The 20,672-nt window shown below is 36.5% G+C and overlaps 1 protein-coding gene across 1 annotated transcript; it reads left to right on the top strand.

Annotated features, from left to right (window-relative positions):
- The first annotated feature begins 795 nt into the window (after window positions 1–795).
- LOC131398833 (patched domain-containing protein 3) lies at window positions 796–18,172 on the top strand. Its single transcript, XM_058532682.1, has 4 exons — window positions 796–1,923; window positions 2,834–2,955; window positions 10,475–10,620; window positions 13,347–18,172. Exons 1-4 carry the CDS (start codon window positions 820–822, stop codon window positions 14,849–14,851), a joined length of 2,877 nt encoding a protein of 958 aa, XP_058388665.1. The 5' UTR covers window positions 796–819; the 3' UTR covers window positions 14,852–18,172.
- The last annotated feature ends 2,500 nt before the right edge of the window (window positions 18,173–20,672 follow it).

The raw sequence follows: 20,672 nt of genomic DNA, 5'->3' as shown, positions 1-20,672 counted from the left end.
AAATTATAGAGCAGTTCAAAAGAATAAGATAAACTTATGTGCACTAACATGTTAAGATCCTCGGACATATTAGGTGAAGAATGTAACTTGCATACACTAATACAATAATATTTATGAAAAATATATATTTGCATATATTGTGATATGCTGCTAAATAAATGCATTAAAAAGGGTATGTAAGGACAAACACCCTTTTTTTTTAACAATTCTTTTAAGAAGAGGAATGGGCTAGAAGGAAGGATTAGGGTTGAGTTTTAGGTTTTTATTTTTTTTTCACTTTTCATTTTATGTAATTCTAACTTTTTACAAGGAGAATGTATGTACATTTTACGTTTGCAGTTGGAGAATAAAAATAAATTGAGTGTACCAGGTTCACAAAAGACTTCCCTGAGAACTGTGCTCCTGGATGATCCTCAGAAAGGTAAAAGCTGCTACTTAGAACACACGTAGTATCTGTGCCATTTGTGTGTGTGTGTGTGTGTGTGTGTGTGTGAACAAGCCAAATTCTGCCAATAAATTGTGGGTCGTGGAGGACAGGCATGCATTTTATTCGCCTTTAAGAGTTGTTTCTTGTAGTAACTGAACTCCTGAGGGGATAGGCACGCCACAGACAAATGTTGGGGCTAGTTGGGCTAAGGGTCAAACTACGTGCTCCTCAACGAAGCCTCCAGCATCCGGGGCGCGAGCAGCCCGAGCTCAAACAGACTTCCTTAGAATTTCTCAAGGAAACCGTCGGGTGGGGTGGAGATGGACGCTCCGTCCAGCAGCAACTTCTCAGTTTGCCGTCCTGTTTGAGAACGTTGCCTTTCCTTCCGGGAAATGAGCCTTAGCCCCTCTAAGGTTGCGCCAGGGGTGGAGCCGGAGGAGAGGCCTGAGCCCGGGTCAGCATCAGAGAAGCGGGAGCCGGAGGCGGGGCCTGCGCCAGACCCCCCGGGCGGGTGGGATCTGGGGGCAGGGCAGGAGTCAGAGCCGCCCCCCTCCTCAAGGCAGGAGTCGGAGCGGCTTTTGGAGTCAAGTCAGAGACGGGAACCCGAGGCTAGCTGGGCTTCCGGGCAGAGCGCAGAGTCACCAGGGGCGTCGGCGCAGGAGCCACCTTCAGGCGCGGTGCCGGCGAGGCGGGATTCCTCTCTGTCCGCCTCACAGTTGGGAAATCAGTTGTTTTCGAGCGCCCGCTGCCGCACTGACTGCCTGGAGGCGCCGCTCTCCCGCGCCTTCGGATGGCTGGGATGGAAGGTGGGCTCGCACCCCTGGATCTTCCTGCTGGCGCCGATGGTGCTGACGGCCGCTCTCGGCACTGGCTTCGTTTACCTGCCCAAGGACGAAGATGAAGACCTCGAGGAGCAGTACACTCCGATCGGCAGCCCGGCCAAAGCTGAGCGGCGCTTTGTGCGGGGACATTTCACCACCAACGACTCTTATCGTTTCTCCGCCTCCAGGCAGAGCACCGAGGTCAATTTCGCGTCGATTCTCGTGGTCTCCAACACTGCCTCGCTGCTGGAACAAGAAATCTTATCAGAAGTTAGTAAATTGGACGACGCGGTGCAGGCTCTGTATGTGACACAGGAAGACGGAACGCGGATCCACTACAGTCAGGCGTGCGCCAAGAACCAGGGCCACTGCGTGCCCTCCAACCCACTTCTGGCCGCCTGGCGGGCGAACAATAGCCTCAACCTGAAAAACATCACCTTTCCCATCTGCAACCAAAACGGCCAGCCCTTCTACCTCGCCAGCCTCGTTGGAGGCATCGTCTTAGGCGAGAGCGTAGGAACGAACCAGTTACTCCTGGAGGCTAAAGCCATGCGGCTGCTGTATTACCTGAAGACTGAGGACGGGGAGGACAACGAGCGGAGCAAGGCGTGGCTGATACTTTTCCTGAACCAGTTCAGCAACATTGAAGAGAGTCTGGCCCTGAAGAAGATCCAGGTACCTGGGGGCTGGGATTTATAGGGAGGGCAGCGGAAAGTGGGAGGGATAAGGAAAGACTTGGTCCAAGTTCCATCGCAATAACCCTTCTGACTATTCATTGGACGAGTCCTTGACTTGAAGCTGAGTGTCCTTACCGTATTTGGTACTTAATCCAGCTTTCTTAAACTAACACCCGGAAGGATGCCACAAATCTTAAATCCTTGGTAACAGTCTGGTGGAAAACACAAATCCTACATCCTCAAAGTAGGTCTGTTCAGTACACACATTGTTCTTCTGGTTTACGTTTGAGGTTTGGTTTTCTAATCAAATTACTTTTTCTTGCTTTTAGTTAAAGTTTTTGCTGTTTCTGGGAGCCACCTAAAACTCATCTGGAGTTCATTGGAATCAAAAAACAAACTTTGAAGCAAAAGTTCTATGGTGTTGTTGAAAAATCTAACTAGCTCAGCCATGTTAGCTGTTCAATAGTTGGGCCAGCAAACCTACTAATACTTCTGAATAAGCCTGGTGAAAGTGAGACACCCTACTGGAAAAAGACTTTTCGAGCCTTTCTGAAATGATATTTATGCAATTAAAATAGTAAAAGATAGCAACCTAATAAAAATTTAGAAAAAGCCACAATTTGTACAGTCATTAATGATTTCACAGTTTAAATGAAATTCAGATTTTGTATATTCAGGAGTTTTAAACTTTGGATCTGTGAAAGAAACTTTGGAAAGCATGCCATAATTGTGGGAAAAAGGAAATCTTTATTATCTTCTTTATTCTAAAATCACAATCCATGTATTTTGATCTTTGACTGAATTTTAACATATGTCAATCAATAAACTAGAGTGTTTCAATAGTGTTTGTAACTCACACATAAATATTAGAATTAAAAGCTATTTATCTGAGTATATTTTTGTGGCAGGTGGTCTACTTTACATCACTCTCGCGAGAACTGGAATTTGAGGCAACTTCTATGACAGTGATCCCTTTGTTTCACTTGGCATACCTTCTAATCATATTGTTTGCAGTCATATCATGCTACAGGTAAAACATTTTTATTAGTTTTTTAACTCTTGCTTTAAAAAATATTTTATAGTGGTAAAATATATATAATATGTACAACAAAATATGCCATTTTAACCATTTTTATGTGTATAAGTCAGTGGCATTAATTACATTCATGCTATTGTGCAACCATCACAACTATCTGTTTCCAATTATTTCCCATCACCCCAAACAGATGGGGTCACTCTGTAACCATTAAGCACTAACTCCCCATTGCATCTCCCCAGTCCTGGTTTTAACCTTTAATTTACTTTCTGTCTGTATGAATTTTCCTATTCTAGAGATTTCATTTAAGTGGAATCATACAATATTTGTCCTTTTGGGACTGGCTTATTTCACCTAGCATGATGTTTTCAGGTTTCATCCATGTTGTAGCATGTATCAGAACATTGTTCTTTTTTAAGGCTGAATAGTATTCCATTGTATGGATATATCACATTTTGTTTATCCACTTATCTGTTGATGGACACTTGGAATGTTTCCACCTTTTGGCTGTTATGAATCATGCTGCAATGAACATTCGTATACAAATATCTGTTTCAGTCCTTGTTTTCAATTCTTTTCAGTATACTTAGGGGTGGAATTGGTGGGCTGTATGATAATTCTATGTTTAGCTTTTTGAAGAACTGCCAAACTGTTTTCCACAGAGGCTGCTCCATTTTATAGCCCACCAGTAATGTATAAGGGTTCCAATTTCTCCACATCCTCACGAACAGTTATTTTCTGTTTTATTGATTATAGGCGTCCTAGTAGGTGCAAAGTGGTATCTCATGTGGTTTTGATTTGCATTGCCCTAATTACTAATTATGTTAACTATCTTTTCATGTGTTTATTGGCCATTTGTATATCTTTGAAGAAATGCCTATTCAAGTCCTTTGTCCATTTTTCAATTGGGTTGTTTGTCTTTTTGTTGTTGAGTCCTGTTGCTGATGAGTACATTATATATTTTAGATTTTGAACCCTTATCAGATACATGATTTGCAAATATTTTGTCTCACTTTGTAGATTGTCTCTTCACTTTCTTGATAATGTCCTTTAAGGCACAAAAGTTTTTAATTTTGATGTAATCCAGTTTACCTGTTTTTTGTTTTGCTACTTATGCTTTTGGTGTTATATCTAAGAATCCATTGACAAGTCTAAAGTCATGCACATTTACCCTGTGCTTCCTTCTAAGAGTTTTATGGTTTTAGCTCTTATACTTAAGTTGTTGATCAATTTTTCATTTATTTTTGTATGTGATGTGAAATAGGGGTCCAACTTTATTTTTGTACGTGTAGAAATCCAGTTTCTCAAGTACCATTTGTTGAAGATATTGTTCTTTTCCAGTTGATTGCACTTGGCATCCTTGTCAAAAATAAGTTGGCTGTAGATGTATGCGTTTATTTCTGGACTCTCAGTTCTATTCCGTCGGTCTATATGCCTGTCAATATGCCAGTACCATACTGTTTTGATTACTGTAGCTTTGTTATAAGTTTTGAAATCTGGAAATCTCAGTCCTTCAACTTTTTTCTTTTTAAGATTATTTTGGATATCCAGGGCTTCTTGCAATTCCATATGAATTTGAGGGTTGACTTTTCCACTTCTGAAAAAAAAAAGCCATTGGAATTTTGATAGAGATCGTGTTGAATCTGTAGATTGCTTTAGGTGAGATTGATATCTTAACAATATTAAGTCTCTCTCTCCATGAACTAAAGATGTCTTTCCATTAATTTAGGTCTTCTTTAGTTTCTTTCACCAATGTTTTGTAGTTTTCAGTGTACAAGTCTTTCACCTCCTGGATTAAATTTATTCCTAAGTGTTTTATTGTTTCAGACACTATTTAAATGGAATTGCTTTCTTAATTTCCTTTTGGAATTGTTCATTGCACATGGACAGAAACACAACTAATTTTTGTATGTTAATCTTGCACCCTGCAGCTTCAATGAATTTGTTTATTAACTCTAGTTTTCTTTGTAGATTCTTTGGAATTTTCGTAAGATCATGTAATCTGTGAAAAGGAATAGTTACACTTCTTCCTTTCCAATTTGGATTCCTTTTATTTCCGTTTCTTGTCTAATTGCTCTGGCTAGCACTTCCAGTACAATGTTGAATATCATTGGTGAAAGTGAGCATCCTTACGTTGTTCCTGATCTTAGAGGGAAAGCTTTCAGTCCTTTACGATTGAGTATGATATTAGCTGTGTAGTTTTCATAAATGCCCTCATCGTTTTGAGGAAGTTTCCTTCTGTTCCTTGTTTTTGAGTGTTTTTATCATGAAAGGGTGTTGGATTTTGTCAAATGCCTTTTCTGCATCTATTGATATGATCGTGTGGTTTTTATCCTTTGTTCTATTAGTGTGATGTATTACATTGATTGATTTTCCCGTGTTGAACCACTCTTGCGTTCCTGGGATAAATCCCACTTTGTCACGGTGTATAATTCTTTTACTATGCTATTGAATTGGATCTGCTAGAATTTTGTATCTATATTCATAGGAGATATTTGTAGTTTTCTTGTGATGTCTTTGTCTGGCGTTGGTATCAGTGTAATGCTGGCTTCGTTGAATGAGTTAGGAAGTATTTCCACCTTTTCAGTTTTTTGGAAGGGTTTGAGAAGGATTGGTGTTAATTCATCTTTACACGTTTGGTAAAATTCACCAGTGATGCCATCTGGTCCTGGACTTTTCTTTGTTGGGAGGTTTTTGATTCCTGATTCAGTCTTTTTACTTGTTACATATCTGTTGAGATTTTCTATTTCATCTTCAGTCAGTTTAGGTCATTTGTGTGTTTCTAGGAATTTGTGCATTTCATCTATGTTATCCAATTTGTTGGCATAAGTTGTTTATAGTATTCTCTTATAATCCTTTCTATTTCTGTAAGGTCAGTAGTAATGTCCCCACTTTAGTAGTCTATTTTGTTAGTGACTTTCCTAAACCGTTATTGCCAAGGCTGTATTCCTTGTTTATGTGGTCATTGAAGTCTCTGTTCCTTAGCTTGTGTTTAGCTAGTGTTTTGACAGATTTCCTTTGATGGCAGGAGCTCTCCCAGTGTTTGCAGAATGGTTCTGTGCCTGGGCCCTCCTTCAACACGTAGCCAGGCTTACGCTGTGCCTGGGAATCAGCCCTAGGTGAAAGCTTAGAGTCTTTTCAGGTCTTTTCTGAGCATACATCTTGCCCTGGGTGACTTTCTAAATTCTCCAGTATACACACCCTAAATTCCCAGAGAAATGCTTCCCATTTTTGCCTTAGGCAGTCTTTTGTATGTTTGGGTTGTAATCTTTTGCCCTATGCATGTTAGGGTTGTTAATTCAGCTTGTGGTGTCTCTAGCTTTCCCAGTCTGAGTGTTGAGTGAGACAAAACAGAGGAGTGCCTTGCATCATTCCTTCAGGTAGCCCCCAGACAGTTTAGAACAGACATATAAAATATTTTACAAAAGGTCTGCTCTGCTCCCCTCAGAAACAGAGATATAGTCCCATACCAGCAACGTGGGCTGTTGCCTCTTTAAGATTGCTGCTGCTTTAAGACTATTGCCACTTTAAGACTGTGGTCACTTTAACACACCTGCTGCTTTATAGTCACTGCCACCTTAAGACTTCTACCACACCAGAGAGGGGGTGAGGTAGGACATGTAAAATCGCTACAAGACCTTCCTACTGTTTTGAAGTGCTTTTTTTTTTTTTTTTTTTTTTTTGGATTCAGCACTTGTTTGGTTACTGTAAACTTTTGACTGTTTTCCAGAGTTCACAGAATTTGTTCTGACAATTTCTGCTTCTTTTTCTATGTTTCTGTTGGGGAACGAGAGTTGAGAAATTTCTACTCCGTGTTTTGCTGATGTCCAGCACTAAACACATATTTTATAAACCTGATGGCTTTTTAAAAATTTTGTCCATTAGCAATTGTATGCAATCAAATGGAATAGTAACTAGAAATTGTGGCTAGTTTTGTTTGATTTGGCATATGCTTTTTACCTTACATATTGTACCAATTATGATGAATTGTGCCATTTGGAGACAGATATGATAGAACTAATAAATAAGTCTTTACTTCTATTATAAATTTGAACTAGTACATTTAACTATATAAAAAAATTAGGCTCTAATTTAACTGACTTGGGTATCTCCATTATTCTGCTTTGGAGTTGACCTTGCTAAGCAGTGAAAAAATGTTATGTAGGCATTAGGATTAGTTTGAGCTCTTGTGATCAGAAAGTAAAAATGTGAAAAATATCAGCAAAGAATAGAATTTAGATGTAGAAGGAACTCTACAGATTATATTATTCCAGTGATTCTCGCATCAGAGTCAAAAAGAGAGGCCTAAAACTGCATATTCTGAGGCCCTGCCCTATTGAATCAAATATCTAGGGGTTAAATCTGAGAATCTATATTTCAAAAATTTCTCTAGTTGATTCTCGTGTGTAGGTAGATTTGGGAACAAATAATATAATTTAACTCTCTAAATTTAAAGTAGAGAAAGATGAGGCCCCAGTAGGTAAAGGGACTTAACCACAGTGGGTACCTCTTTAGAGTTAATAAACTACCTCATAACTTTGTTATTCTGGAAAGAAAGACAACATTTTTTAGAAAACAAAGAAACGAAAAACAAAGGAAGAAAGCAGGGAGGGAGGAGAGAAGAAAGAAAACAAATTTCAGTCTTGTTAAATTTTAGTAGGATAAAGAATTTCTTTAAATTAGTATAGGATCTACAAGGTACCGACAACTGGTTTGACAAAACTTTTCTACTAAATAATTGATTCTGAAGATACAAATTTATATCAATTCTTGCTTATCTGTAAACTCTTGTATTAAAGGCAATTAGAAGATGATTTATATTTGTCTTTGAAGACTTTTTTTATGCCTGTGTAACCAATATATTGAACATACAAGACTCATGAGGTATAAACAACAACTTTATTTTTGTCTTCCTTTGTTTCCTTTAAGTTTTGTAGGTAGAGCAAGTTCTTCCTCTGCCCCGTGAAAACTCGGGCAGACGCTGTGACTTTTGTGGTCATTCTTACAGGACACAAAGTCTTCCAGTTAGAATTAAAATCTCCATGTCCATGTAATAAACAAAAGTGGCAACTTGATTTGAAGCTAAGGTTTCCCTTCCTTTGGTTAGGTGGAGCATGCTTCATGGCGTAGCCCTTAATGGGGAAAAAAGGACTTGCCAGCCCTCTTCCATCACTTCTCCTCCTCCTCTCCATCTTGCTAAGCTGGTTCCTGAGTTGGAGGATGCCCAAGGAGAAGAGGAAAGGGAGCAGGAAAGTTCTTAAGTCACAGATGCTGAGTGATGGTCTAACACTTGCCTTCTTTGGGCTTGAATATAAAACTGATTCTCTTGTGAGCACTTTCGTAAGTTCCTTGGGCATCTCTTGCTCTTACTTTTCTGTATCACTGAGAATCTCTTATCTCTGTTTTAGGTGGGCCTCCTGGACAGTCCCTAAGACATCTCATCCTGCCTGTCGCACATACTTACATATGAAGGTTATTCCTTGCCTACATGCATTTACCTCATACAGAGCTCTTATTTGAACATATTTTAGGGTTCCATATTTGTCTTGCAGTGGAGTCCTTTGAACAATAGTAAGACTTTTCCAAAAGTTTATGCTCCAAATTGAACTTCATTCTGTAGCAAGTAGTGGTATAGTGAGCTTTTTAGACTGTTTCAAAATTGTCTGACGTTTTGGAAATGGCAAAACTTACCCCAGATATGAGATCAATTTCCGATAAAATCTGGAAAATCTGTCCCTTCTCAAAAACACTGTAAACTATTCGTTATTCACAATAGACATCATTCCTTTCAAGGAAGAGGTGGGTCCCTCACTAGGCATATCTAAGGATAATAATGTCTAATTTAACCCCTCCCTGCTAAGTGAATAGAAAATTAAGAAAATTGAGTGTTTTTCTGCCAGTGATGCCCAACTCTGCCTGAGCATTGGAATCATATGAGGAAATTTTTAGATACATAGATTCTGCAGGTTCACTACAAACCTCTAGAATCAGGATCTGCAGAGTGGGATTCCAGGGAATCTAAAGTTCTAAGACTCCCCTAGGTCATTCTGGTAACGTACTTAAACCAAGGTCCTTGCTGGGAACTGAAATATCTGCAGGTGTATTCACCAAACTCCTACAGTGTTCCACTATCTATTGAACATTAAATAAAGGTCACTTAGAGAAAGTCAACACAGCAACTAGTCAAAGTCAAGTCCCAATAACCAATAATATACTTCACTCCCCCATCCTCTGAAAAATTTACACCAAAAAATCCAGAAACTTGAAAAAAGGGAATGGGAATAAACATGTCTTATGTAATTTTTATCCTCATTAATCTTTCTGATTTTAAAGGTCATCTTTGTTACTTTCTTATCTTAAACTCGTATAAACCAATATTGTTGTTTTAAGAAACTATTCATTATAATCAAAATTTATTGTAACAAAGTAATTTACTTTTGCTCTGGAATTTGTGCATGTGTTTGTTGATTTTGGGCCCTGAATTTAACTCATAGCACTAGCAGTTGAGAAAAAGTGAAATACAGCCATGGTGTAGAAATTTTTTTTTATAATAAGAAAGTTGAGCTAGTTTAGTGTGATCTTGCCTGAAGAAGGTCTTTAATCATGTTCCTGCTGTTTTGGAATCAGTGGCTCCATTTCCATAGTTGACTGTCCTAGTCTTCAATCCAAACTTAGTTTCTCTCTTCTATTGGAAACATCTAGAGGCAGGTATCAGTCATTTGTTTTGAAGCAGTTAACAAATGAGTAAAATATAAAACCAGAGACGGTTGTCAATATTTTACAGTGTAATGTTGTGGTTGTTGGGGAGGTAAAGTACTGAATCCATACTTTAAAATTCTTTATATATACTCCCATTGCTGTTGGTCCAACAAAGAAACAGGCAGGTTGTGTTATTCAAAATAAACTACATTTCAATTTTTTTTTGCAATTAGTAGCACCTTTTCTAGAGCCCACTTCACCAGTAAAGGAGAATCCTGAAGATGTTTGAGAAGGAGGCTTTCATACTTTTGTTAACCACAATACATATTCAACGAGCTTTGAAATACGGGAGCTATTTAGGATTGTGTTTATGGCTAGTTGGAGTCAGGGGTTGGGTGAGAAGATAACTGGATATGGATACTTTCTCTGCTACAGCTTGTCCTCCATTTACTGTTGTATTCCATTCACATCCCTTTGAAAATCAGAGTGGAATTAACGATCTGCAGTGTTCTGATATATCTTTGTGGTTCTGAAATGCCAGTCAGTGGATTCGTGCTTGGCTAGCTGAGTAAGTCACCCAGGATAGTTTGGTAAAAGTACAGATTCCCAACCGTTCTGTTCCCTCTTTTTTTTTTTTCTTCCAGTTGGTCTGGGATAGTGCCTGGGAATTAAAGGTCTCCAGCAGACAGGTATGGGAAAATTTGCCCAAGAGGCTTCTGAATTGGTGTCCAAGTCAAGCATGTTATGAATTGATGGAATTTCAGTATGGAAGCTACCACCACAAATTCCATGATTTTTCCCTCCAAATTTACAGGTGTGACTGTGTACGCAACAAAATGTGGGTTGCAGCCTTTGGAGTGATTTCTGCTGCCTTGGCAGTGGTGAGCGGCTTTGGCCTGATGTTGTACATTGGGGTGCCATTTGTGATCATAGTTGCAAATTCACCATTTCTTATTCTAGGTGAGTAAAACAAAGCATGAGGCTACACATTGTGGATGTGGGGATGTGGGGTAGTTAAGGGAAGGAGCTTATGTTAGATTAAGCAAAATAACTATATTTAGGTGGCTCTACAGATCCAAAATGAGGTGTCAGGAAAGAAGAAAATCAAATTGAATTATGTGTCTTTAGAGTTGGAAAAATCTGGTACCTCAAATGGAAAAATACAGACAAGGGACATGAACAGGCACACCAAAAATTCAAAATACAAGTCACCAAAAATGTAAGAAAAGAAATTTGACCTTTCAATTAATCAAGGGATGCAAATTAAACCAAAAGTGAAACACCTTGTTTTCTTATTAGATTAATAAATATTAGCAAGATTGAAAGTTTTGGGAAGGTTGTGTGCAAATGAACACTCTCATTTTCTGCTGGGGGAAAATTGTAAATTGGTACACAGTTTTTTTAGTTCAATTTTCCAACAAATCAAAAGAATTAAAAATTGAAAAGGGAGTATCTTTGGGCTGGCCCGGTGGCGTAGCAGTTAAGTGCGCACACTCTGCTTCAGTGGCCCAGGGTTCGCAGGTTAGGATCCCAGGCGCACACCGATGCACCACTCATTAAGCCATGCTGTGGCAGCATCCCATATAAAGTAGAGGAAGTTGGGCACAGATGTTAGCCCACAGCCAATCTTCCTCAGCAAAAAGAGGAGGATTGGCAACAGATGTTAGCTCAGGGCTCATCTTCCTCACCAAAGAAAAAAAAAAGAGAATATCTTTGACCTACCAATTCCACTTCTAGGAATTTCCATATCTAATAATTGGACAAGTGCTCAAAAAGTAGGACAAATGTATTCATTTCAGTGTGGTTTAAAACAGGAATAGATTGAAAACAACCTAATCCCTTATCAACATGGGATTGGTCAACTCATACATAACATATTAAAAATTTGGAATCATATTCGGTCTTTAAGAAGAGGTAGATATATAATGTTAAATGGAAAATGCTGGTTATGAAACAAGATGTTTGAGAGAAATACAGTTATATGTATATATTTGTATAGAACAAATTCTGGATGGATATACATAAAAATGTTAGCAGGGCTTATTCCTGAAGGGTGGAATTACAGTTGTTTAAATTTTTTCTTTGTATTTTCCTATACTTTCAGAATTTATTTACAATAAGCTTGAGAAAGTAAGCAACTGGGAAGAAATAATATTTCATTTCCTGGGGGAGATAGTGGATGGGCTGTATACTGGATGTCAATTTATTTATTCTAGCTCTTCAGGGCACACCTTCCTAGTACACACTCACACTTAACCACTTAGTGTGCCCCACAGCCATAAATAACTAGAAAGTGTATATAATTGACTTAATATAAACCATGTTTGTATAGTCTGTGTATACATAGGAGTGTGAGAGAGAGTATGTTTGTGTGTGTGTGTGTCTGTGTGTGATTTCAGCAACTCAAGCGAGAAATGTGTAAGGAAAATTTCTGAACAAGTTTCTATAAATAATAAAACTAGTTTTTAAATACCTAATAAATACCAATGAGTTCATTCTTGGTCCTTAGCACTCTGAGCCTTCCCTTTTGTCCAGCTGAGCGCAATTGAAATCCTCAAAGCTGAGCAGTGGGAGTGTCAGGATGTGGTTCATGACAGACTACATAGACTCGTGTTTCAATTTAGATCCGTCCACCTTGATCACACCCATAGAACGTCTGAATTAGAGGCAAAATTGCAATTCCCAGTACCATTCCATGTAATCCATGGAGAAGATCCCCCCAAATTAACATTAAGATCAGCATTTCAGTTCCAAGTATTGATTTTGTAGCAATACACATGGAAACAAAGGTGTCCATGAGTGAAAGTCGTGTCAACTCTAGTGGACAGTTTGAAGGAGGTGAAATTTACTTGCAACACGCTCAGGCTGTCCTTTCCAGTCTCCTTTCTTCTTTGTAGTCCTCCTTTCCCAGTCTTCAACGATGATTTCAAAGTCTTGAGACGTTCTGTCCTCTTTATTCCAAACCAATCATGAAACGTCATTGTGGAAAAGAACTAATTACCTAGTTGGGCTTAATAGGTAAAGGATTCTTAAGATTTACTTTGGTACATATTTCTGATTTCAAGAATATTTGCATTTTAATGAAATAATGCCTTACTCTGGGTAAGTGAAATTTGAATGATAGCATTCCGAGTATCAAAAACAGACTAGCAGGAAAACTACATTTGCGTGTGTATGTGTATGTGTGTGTATGTCTATAAACTATCCTGTGCCTCTTAAATCATACCACATTGATAGCTAGATGCTAACTATAAAACAAATTAGTCCAGCTTATATTTTAAGCAACAGAATGTTGGCCCAATGTGTTCGTACATTAGTGTGAAATGGTTTATGGGAGAAAATGGTCTCTCAAGAAATCTAATGAAATCAAAGATACATTGCTAATCCTGCTTTGACTAACACCCAGGCAACCAGGTTTCCTGACTCATCATTAAAACACTCTAAATGAAGACTAGGAGTAGAGTATACTGTGCTATGGGCAAACAATAGCAGTATATACAAAGCCCAGAGTTACTACAGAGGAAGGAGTTCTGTTGTGGATTCAGAAGCAATCAAAGAAAGTAGCATCCAAGCACAGATTGCGCAAGATAAAAAGGCCTTAAGAGATGGACAAAGAAAATGGTTTGACCTGTTTAATTTTTAATGGATATTAATATGTATGAAGATACTGTTTCTTTTTTTAACAGGTGTTGGGGTCGATGACATGTTTATTATGATTTCTGCCTGGCAGAAGACCAGCCTCATGGATAGTATAAAACAGCGGCTGTCCAGTGTCTATTCAAAAGTGGCAGTGTCCATTACAATCACCACCATCACCAACGTCCTGGCTTTCTATACAGGGATTATGACCTCTTTCAGGTCCGTACAATACTTTTGCATTTATACAGGAACAACCCTGCTCTTTTGTTATTTTTATAACATCACCTGTTTTGGAGCATTTATGGCCCTCGATGGTAAAAGAGAAGTAGTCTGTCTACGCTGGTTGAAAAAGTCAGAAACTCCTGACCAAAAATGTTCCTCATTAAAAAAGTCCTGCTGTCTCCCATTTGATTCTCTCCCAGATGAACAGGAAGCTGATATTCATCCAATGAATTTGTTCTTTAGAGACTATTTTGGCCCTTTTCTCACAAGCACCGAGTCCAAGTTTTTTGTAGTGCTTTTATACATTTTGTACATCATAAGTAGTGTATATGGGTGTTTCCAAGTGCAGGAAGGTTTAGACCTTCGAAATTTGGCAAGTGACGATTCCTACATCACACCGTATTTTAATATTGATGAAGAATATTTTTCAGATTATGGTCCCAGGGTTATGGTTATTGTTACTGAAATTCTTGACTACTGGAATAAAGATGCTAGGCAAAGATTGGAAAAATGTCTGGCAGATTTTGAAAACAATGACTACGTAGATAAAAATCTTACAGAGTTTTGGTTACGAGAATATGTGCGATATATGGAAAATAACAGACAAGATATAAATGATAAGAATACTTTTATAAACAGTATTTCCAATTTTTTAATGGATTTTCCACTTTTTGTGTATGATATTAATATTTCATCATCACATGAAATCATTACTTCCCGGGCCTTCATTCAGACCATAGGTGTTTCTTCTGCAAACAATAAGAAGATGATGTTATTCCAGTTACGAAGCCTGGCTGAAAAGTGTGAAATTCCCCTAATGGTGTATAACCAGGCATTCATATATTTTGATCAGTATGCTGCAATATTAGAAAACACTGTTCGAAATGTCATTGTTGCATCAACAGCTATGTTCATCGTTTCCTTATTGTTAATTCCTCATCCACTGTGTTCCTTGTGGGTAACTTTTGCTATTGCTTCTGTGATTGTGGGAGTCACGGGTTTCATGGCATTCTGGAATGTCAATCTTGATTCCATATCCATGATTAATCTTGTTATTTGTATAGGGTTTTCTTTCGATTTTTCTGCACACATTTCCTATGCATTTGTTTCCAGTTCAAAGCCCTCAGTAAACCAAAAAACAATTGAGGCATTGTATCAGCTAGGCTACCCGGTGTTACAGAGTGCGTTTTCAACAGTAATAGGGGTGTGCGTTTTAGCTGCAGCTAAAGCATACATCTTCAGAACATTTTTTAAGATTATGTTTCTTGTCATGGTATTTGGGGCTGCTCATGGCCTAATTTTTATTCCAGTATTCTTAACCTTTTTTTGAAGGCTTGTTTGAATATCCACTAACAAATCAACTACCAGTCATAGAATTCCTGATTGCCCCATTCCAATCTGATAAAAACGCACTGCTAAGAATAGTCAATAAACTAAAAACAAAGGCATGTTTTCTTGGCTTGGAAATCCCATTTAAAAATGTTATTTAAAATATCCTGAGAAAAATTAATTAGTCTTACATTAAAATATCTTTACTAAATTAGGAAGTGTTGTCATCTTTATTATAATCTATACAATCAAGTATAAGGTATAACTTTCCAGTTATTTTTCCTTTTATTTCATCATTAGAAATTTATGCCTGAAATTCAAGTATTTAATATATTATACTATAAATGAAATATTATTTTCATTGTACTTCCTATATGCATTATTATGTAAAAGTGCAACTTATTATTATTTATTCTCCCAGTCTGGGGCTTTTCTATGCATTTTCTTAGTGATGTATTTTGATGAAGTGAAGTTTTTAAAGTTTTGAAATCCAGTTTATCATTTTTTTTATGGTTAGTGCTTTCTGTGTTCTAAGAAACCTTTGCCTATTCCAAGGTTACAAAAAAATTCATCTATGTTTTCTTCTCAAAACTAATAGTTTTAATTTTACATTTAGGTCTATGATCCATAAATCTGTGTTTGTTGGGAAGTATGGATAGAGGTTCATTTTCTTCTCATAATAGTTATTTATTTGTCTCAGCGTCATTTGTGAAAAAGACTGTCCTTTCAGCTAAGGATTTATTTGGTACCTCTGTCAAAGAATCAATCAATTGACAATTTATGTGTGGTTCTATTTCTGTGCATTGATGTGTTTGTCTATACTAAAGCCAATACCACATGGCTTGACTACTAAAGCTTTATATTGATTCTTGAAATTAAGTTGTGTATGTTGTCCAACATTTTTCTTCCTTTCCAAATTGTTTTGGGTATTCTAAGATCTTTGCATTTAGATACTAATTTTAGAATCACTTGTCTATGTATCAGAAAAGCCTTCTGGGATCAAGATTGGGTTATGGTGAATCTGCAGATCAATTTGGGGAAAATAAATATCCTAGCAATATGGAATCTTCCAATCTGTGAACATGGTTTATTGCTCCATTTATTTATGTCTTCTTTAATTTCTCTCAGGAATATCTTACAGATTTAGGTAGATTTTACTTCTAAGTATTTTTATGGCATTGCAAATAATATTAATTTTAAATTCCTTTTCCATTTTTTTTACTAGTACATAAAAATACAATTGATTTTGGTATACCTACCTTATATTGTGCAACTTTGTTAGGTTCCTGTATTAGTTCTTGTAGATTTTTGTAACTCTTTAGTAGTTTTTACCTATGCAATTATGTAAAGGTCACATAAAGACCATTTTATTTCTTCCTATATAATCTTTACCTCGTACTTGACTTATTGCACTGGCTTAAAACATCCAGTAAAATGTGGGAAAATGTACTACGAGCAGACATCATTCCCGTTTCCCAACTCTACAGGAAACATGTTCAATATTTCATCATTAAGTATGCTAGAAGGTATTACAGAGCTGTTTCTGTCAGATTGAGGAAGCTCCTTTCTACTCCTAGTTTGCTGAGATGTTTTATCATGAATGAGCATTGAATTTTATCAAATAATTTTTGTCCATTAAGATTATCATGTCATTTTTCTATTTTAATCTGTGAATGTGGCAATTTATGTTGACTTATTTTTTAATATTATACCAACATTTCTAGGATGATTCACATTTGGTCATGGCATATTTATTTTCATACCTTGCTCTTTGTTTTGTTAATACTTTGTCAGTGATATTTGTTCCTAGAATCATGAGGGATATTGGTATACAATTCCCTTTTCTTGTAATGTCTTTCTCAGGTTTTGATATCAGGATTATGCTGCCCGCAGAAGATGAACTGGTAAATAATCCTCGTCTCTTAATGTCTGAAATACATAATTTATGGTGGATATCATTTGATGTCATCATTCCTTAAATGTTTGGTAGAATTCACAAGTGAAGTCTTCTGGGCATGGAGTTTTTCTGGGAATGTTTTTTATTTCAAATTCACTTTTTTTAAACAACTATAAGGCCATTCAGATGTTCTGTTTCTCTTTGGGTCACTTTTGGTATGTTTCAGTTTACAAGGAATTTACCCATTTGGTTAAGTGGCCAGTTGACTATTTTCTTATCATTTTAATGTCCCTAGTGCTGTCCGCTGTGCAATTTTTGATATTAGTAATTTGTATTATATCCCTTTTATTTCTTGATCAACAGATTATCAGTTTTATTAAATTTTCCCAAGAACTAACTTTTGGCTTTATTGATTTTCTCTATTATTTCTCTAACAATTCATTGATTTCTACTCTTTATTCCTTCTTCTTTTCTACTTTGATTTTAATTTTTTCTTCATTTTCTAGCATTGTAAGGTGGTCGGTAGGTTAAGTCATTGATTTTAAACCTTTATTCTTTTCTAAGAAAGCTTTTAATGCTATACATTTCTTTCTAACTACTGTTTTAACTGTATCCACAAATTTTTATATGATGGGTGTTCATTATCATTCATTTCAAAATAAGTTCTCATTTTGCTTGTGATTTCTTCTTTGACCATGAATCAAACAATACCTTTATTTTCTCTTCATTTTTCAAGAATACTTTAACTGGATATAGAATTCCAGGTTGAGAGGGTTTTTTTCTTTCAGCACTTTAAAAATGTCATTGCATTGTCTTCTTGATGTAATGCTTTGGTTAGAATTCAGCCTTCATTGTGATATTGTTCTTCTCTGTGGAACATGTTTAAGTTTTTCTCTAGTTGCTTTTAAGATTTTTCTCTTTATTATTGGGTTTTCAACAATTTGATTATGATGTGACTGTGTACGGTGTTTTTTCTATTTTACCTTCTTGGGTATTGTTGAGCTTTTAGGACCTGTGGCCTGATATTTTCCATCATAATTGGAAATATTTTAGCCTTTATTTCTTCAAATGTTTTTCTGCCACATTGTCTCTCCCCTTTCCTTCTGGGACTCCAATTTCAAATATGTTCTTGTTATTTTTAGTTGGTTCATAAAATTGTAATATTCTAAGTTTGCATTTTATCAATAATAAATTTGAATTTGTTGACACCTTCAATAGACTCTTCTCTGTAGCCAATATTTTATTGAAAACATATTCTTTCTACATATGGTGAGATTCCTGGTAAGCTCAGGAAAGTTCTGCTATGTGAAGGTTATTAATTATGCTTCTATGTTTGGAAATGTTTAAATATTTTGGTCTAAATATTTTCATCATTACTGTCCTGTTTTATTTTATTGAGATTGTCATTTTTAGATAAATATTTTATAACACAAAATTCATCAAATAAGTTGTCTCTTTTTCTGATTACCTTAAATGTTTGCCAAACCAAATGGAGATGTTGCAAAATAATAGGCCATTTCAATTTCATTCCATTCATTACAAAATGTAAATTTATCCCAAAAATGGAAGCTGATCAAAAAATTTTTCTCACAAGTTCAGAAATTACAAATCACAGTTATAAAATTTCAAAATTAAATCAGGTACATTGAGCTCTCCTTGTTTGATTTATTCATTTCCTTCTCACTTATGTAGTGACAATTTTAATACTTTCTATTTACAGACTTTGTTTTCAATAATTCCAATTTACTACTAAGCCTTCAAAACTTTAAATTTCTATGGTGTTCCCTTCATTGAACACTTTGATTCAAGATTCACAACTGATTATGCACAAATTGCAACAAAAATTAATAGAGGACTCATTCACAAACAGTTCACTACCATAGTAGGACACTATTTTGATTTTCAAAGTAGTTCTTCATAAAATCAAGCACTTGTAAAATCTGGCTGATGTTGAGCAGCTAAGAGCGCATACTGTAATGCTTGAATATTTTTTAATTCAACCTCAGCTTAATCACCAAATATTTCTTGTTCACTTCCTTTAGGTATTTTATTAGCTCATCTTGCTTCTTCTTCATGTAGCTCTCAGATGTAATCTTTGGTTATCCATTCCTATTTACAAATGAGCCTACTTTGCTTAGTATAGGTCATTGATAAGTTTCCTGTGCAATTGTTAACTCTGTCTCCAGCAGCCCAAACTGGTTTTCTGCTGTTGTCCTGGTATACCACCTAATTTAAATTTTTCCTGGATACCTCATTTTAAACGGAGTAGTGTTATTAATAGTTGAATTAAAATAAGCCTGGATTGGTTTGATATACTTCTGCTTTTTACTTTCAGATTCTGCCATGTCTGGCCTAGTGATGTGGATGACACAGGTGCACTGAATAGAATTCCCACTGTAACATGTGGTTAACTCTGAAAGTCACCCGCTGATAAACCACCTCCCTTCCAAATGCTTTACAAATGCTATGTAACTAACACTTCTCTTTCATTGGCAGTGGGCAGAGTGCTCACTGAATAAAATGAAGTGTGCTCAGACATGAGTGGTTAGGGACAGCTATCTCTTCATGGGACTCTTCATTGGTCAAGCCATATTAGCCACTTTAACAAATAAGTCCCAACATTTTAGTGGCTTATCACAACGGAAGTATATTTCTCACTCATGTAACAGTCACTGTGGATGTTCCTGGTCACTGAGTAGCTATCTTGTCCATGGCGATTCAGGGACCCAAGTTCCTGCCAACTTATGGTGCCGCAATTCAAATGGGCTCCTGTTGCCTGTGTCTAGATGGCGGATGGGACAGAGAACTTCTTAAAGGTCTTGGCCTGTAGGTGACACACATCACTTCTGCTTACATTCTGTAGTTGATTACTGGTCACATGGCCACACATGGTAGTCAAAGGGACTTGAAAATGTAGTCCTTGATTGGGCAGCCATGTTTCAATTGCAGTTCCATATTACAGAAAGGTAGCACAATTTTTGGTTGAGAGCAAGCACTCAATGTCATTGATTCTTAACCTCTTACATTACACTAAAATAAATTCCAGATGGATCAATATTTAAATGTTAAAAAAAATAGATAATTATAATCACAGAAAGGGAAAGGTCTGTCTATCATGACACAAAATTCAGAACTCATTAAAAAAATCATTTGTTAATTCAACTACAAATATAAGGATGACAATCAGTAAAGTGGTGGCAGGGGTTGGGGTGGGGGTTGGGGGTACTTGTGACTCAAAACACAGGAAAATATGATCAGTTCTTTAATATATGAATGGTTCTTTTAAATCAAGAAGAAAATCCCATCAGTCCAAAAGGAAAACCAGAAAAAAATGTAAGACGACAGTTCACCCAAAGAGGAAATATGATGATTCAAAGCAAAATATTAAAAATAAAACCAAAATAAGATACCAATGGCACAAATCACACACTTTACTAACACAGATCAAATCAAACACTTTACTGACATTTGGGGATAGACTGTGGCAAACCAGAAACTTATACACTTATATGAAGGTGTAAATTGATACTTCTATGGATATTAATCAATAGCTCTTGAAATTTAAAAGGAGATATCTTTTGGCTTAATAAAACTACTTCTAAAAAGTTATCTCACAGTTGTCTTGTGCTCTGAATAAAAGACATTCATTCACTTAGCACTGTTTATAACAGCAAAAGACTCTAAACAACCCACAGGTCTATCAATAGGATTATGGCGAATTAATTTTTGTTTCACCCATACATTGGAAAATTATAGAGCAATTCAAAGGAATAAGATAAATTTATATGCACTAACATGCTAAGATCCTTGGACTTATTAGGTGAAAAATGCAATTTGCATGCAATAATAATACAATAAATTTATTTAAAAGATATTTGCATATATTGTGATATGTCTGTAAATGCATAGAAAGGGGTTTGTAAGG

The sequence above is a fragment of the Diceros bicornis genome, chromosome 36 (genome assembly GCF_020826845.1).
Source record: "Diceros bicornis minor isolate mBicDic1 chromosome 36, mDicBic1.mat.cur, whole genome shotgun sequence".
Classification (NCBI taxonomy): domain Eukaryota; kingdom Metazoa; phylum Chordata; class Mammalia; order Perissodactyla; family Rhinocerotidae; genus Diceros; species Diceros bicornis.
Note: the sequence above shows the minus strand (reverse complement) of the source record. Positions and strands in the feature narration are given on the sequence as shown.

What these genes read in the sequence shown, in the direction of transcription:
- LOC131398833 (XM_058532682.1), top strand. Translation starts at nt 820, where the DNA reads ATGAGCCTTAGCCCCTCTAAGGTTGCGCCAGGGGTGGAGCCGGAGGAG. An exon ending in TGGCCCTGAAGAAGATCCAG is followed by an intron (nt 1,924 to 2,833) that starts GTACCTGGGGGC and finishes TTTTTGTGGCAG; the next exon opens with GTGGTCTACTTTACATCACT. An exon ending in TTCACCATTTCTTATTCTAG is followed by an intron (nt 10,621 to 13,346) that starts GTGAGTAAAACA and finishes TTTTTTTAACAG; the next exon opens with GTGTTGGGGTCGATGACATG.